Here is a 2,809-nt window from a genome sequence, read left to right as displayed (position 1 = left end):
CCCCCCCCCCGCAAAGCTGTGGTTCTCCACAGCAGAGCAAGGGTTGGCCTGTGTTTCATACGGCTAAGGATGGAGGCCAAAGGGTTAAAAATACGAAAGAGAAGCACACACAGCAGAGGTGGTCTGTGCCCTGCGATGCCTACTTCCTACTGTCGCAGTCTGCCAGGCCCACCTGCTCCACAGCACCCCTGCCAGTCCGGCCCCAGCTTGCACATCCTGGAGACAGGCAGCTCATCGCCTCTCACAGCAGAATCGCTGCAGCTGGAGAGCGCTGCTCGTACTTCCCTAGTTCAGGATGACACTTGCCTCCCAGGCCCTTGGCTGCTGCCTGCCAAGGTTGTGAGGGACTCGAAGCCTCCTTCTGCCAGCCTGGCAGAGGTCTGTAGACAAAGCCTGCCCTGCAGTCTTTCTCAGGTCTTCTCAGCGGCCCCACCTCTGTGTCCCAGTCCTGAGTGCTTTAGGCTTCTCCAGGGATCCCTGGAGCACTATGGTGGGTGATACAGGGAACGATCCCCCCCACCACCCCCCCAAATAGCGCTCTCTATAACTCTTCCTCCCCACCACGCCCCCACTCCCATGGCACTCACTTGCAGGGAGCAGGGTGATCAGGGCAGCCGCAGTCAGGCTCCAGGTCGCCAGCCCAGCCATCGCGCCAGCGTGCGGCTCACCTGCAGGCAGAGGGGCTTGGTTAAGCGCCTAGGCTTTGGAATCTGAGCTGATGGTGCCTCTTGCTCTGCCGCAGGGTGTTTGTGGCCTGGCTGCTGGACCTCGCTTTGTAACATGGGGCGACAACAGCGTGTCCTGCCCAGAACGTTGGGAGGAAGCCAGGAAAGGGTGCAGGTCAAGGGCAGAGCACAGTGTCTGGCTCCAAGGAAAGCCCCCTTCCAGGAAAGAGCAGGGAAGGGTGTAGCAAGGAACAGCATTCTCACCCTTTCCCTCCTGAGTTCACTGTTCCCTGGGTGCCCTCCTGAAGCCAGGGCTCGCCTGCACAGACCGTTCAAGTTGGAAGCTCCCCGAGGACAGAGGAAGGGAGCGGGGAGGAGGGAATGCCAACACCAGGTGACAGTATGGAGCTTGTCACTCCCGGGGGCTCGGTCCTGCTGGGACCTTCTGAGTGATGGTGTTGCTCACCTCAGATTATCTACCTGGAATTTCTCCCGTGGGTGGGAGGGAGGCCAGGAACATTCACCCACTGACTTAGGTTGCCCCAGGGGGGTGCACTAGCTCCCTTTCAGGTCTAGCATGAGGCCCTGGGGTTCTCCTGGGGAGCGATACAGCAGCGCCTGTCAAGCCACACCTGTGGGATGCCGGCTGGGGGCAAAGGTGGGCTGTGAGCCTGTGAGACGGGGCACACACAGGGGTCTCCTTCACCCCCACTTCTGGCGCAGAGCTCTGGAGGCCCTCTGGAGCCAGGGTTGTGTGGTTCTGGTAGAGAGAGGAAGTGTGTAAAGGGGGGCCGATTCTAAGTCTTCACTTTCCCCTTTCCTGCTTCCAGGAGGGTGCGGGGAAGGAGCAGCAAGGAAGGGCATTCTTGCTGCTCCTGGTGGAAGGACAGTGGGACAAGCAGGAGCACAATCCTGCAGGAGTGTCCCCCCGAGACTCCAGTGGCCAACTGAGATGGGAACCAGTGCTCACAGCGAGGCATGCTGCAAAGGGAATCTTTTTTCCCCCCTTGCTTCCAAGCAGAGCTGACTAAGCGCTCCCCAGACATGTAAGGCTGTTCCTGCTTACGAAGGCCTCCCCACAGTTGCCAGTCTGCCCCCCCAGTGTTGCAGGGTCAGCAGACAGGACAGCTGCTGGCCCGAGAGCCACCATTGTGCACAAGCAAACCACAACCCTCCTTCCTCTGTGCAGGTGCAGTCACACACGGGGACTCCCAGCCTGTTGATTGGAGAACAGAGTCCCTTGTCGCTCAGCTGGGTGCCTTTATGCCGTGAGAAGTCCTGAGCACCCTTGTCTAGTCCTTCCTTCCCTGTCGAATTCTTGGGAAGGTCCAGACGCTTCTAGGTCTAGCTTCGGGGACACATCTCGCAGCGTGTTTGATCGTGCCCCAGCCTGCTGCCCCAGGACAGCCAGCTTCAACGTCGGACCCACTCGTGCCCCTTGAGGTACCATGCCCCGCCATACTCCACGAGGCCGGGCATCCTCCTCGTGGGATGCTAAGTGCTGGTGTGTTCCGCATCTGACTGTAGTACCCAGACTAGTTCTACCCACCCTCCCACCTGGGTCCCACGCTCGGGGTGGGGGGCTTGATGGAGAGAAGTGGGGGCTCTACCTGATCTGGACGCCAGCTCCGCTCCCGACTGGCTGTGGGACCTTGTAGAAGTTACTTCGCTTTTCGGCGTCTCAGTCTCCCCATCTGTGCAAAGGGGTGACAGGAGCACACCTCCCCAGGAGGGTGAGATGACTCAGGCTGTGACAAAGGCTCCTGTCCTGTGACCAGTGCGGAGTAAGCACCTACTAGCTCAGAAGGCTGTTTTCGTGAACCACCCAGCGGATGCCCCTCCTGGAGCCCAGCTCCCTCTAACCTCCTCACACCCCTTCCCGTGCTGCCTGGTCATGGCCTCCGGGGACTGCCACCTCGTCTTTGGCTTCTCCTGCTATGCAGTCCAAGCAGCCCCTCCTTCCAGCCGGGTCCTTTTCTGTCCACCTCCCCTGAGCTCCCAGGTGCTCTGGGCACTGTCCGAGCTCACAGGGCTCTGGGGCCTTTGCCTGCTTCCTGGGGTCACAGTGTCCCACCGCCGGTCCCCTCTCTGTTGTCCTCACCTTCCCTTCTATCACTCTCCTCTCTCTCTCTCTCTCTCTCTCT

The 2,809-nt window shown here is 60.2% G+C and overlaps 1 protein-coding gene across 1 annotated transcript in view; it reads right to left on the bottom strand.

Annotated features, from left to right (window-relative positions):
- The window catches only part of CSF3R (colony stimulating factor 3 receptor), a 17,103-nt gene that overhangs the window by 13,435 nt on the left and 859 nt on the right, over positions 1-2,809 (bottom strand). Inside the window, exons 2-3 of the mRNA XM_045298907.1 lie at positions 2,276-2,359; positions 588-668 (exon numbers count right to left, since the gene is read on the bottom strand). Coding sequence (XP_045154842.1) covers positions 588-648 — 61 coding nt within the window. The 5' untranslated portion in view covers positions 649-668; positions 2,276-2,359. The remainder of the gene's footprint in view (positions 1-587; positions 669-2,275; positions 2,360-2,809) is intronic.

The sequence above is a fragment of the Echinops telfairi genome, unplaced genomic scaffold (genome assembly GCF_000313985.2).
Source record: "Echinops telfairi isolate 266 unplaced genomic scaffold, ASM31398v2 ScPeMD7_7457;HRSCAF=8495, whole genome shotgun sequence".
NCBI lineage: Eukaryota > Metazoa > Chordata > Mammalia > Afrosoricida > Tenrecidae > Echinops > Echinops telfairi.
This window is presented reverse-complemented; position numbering and strand designations above follow the sequence as displayed.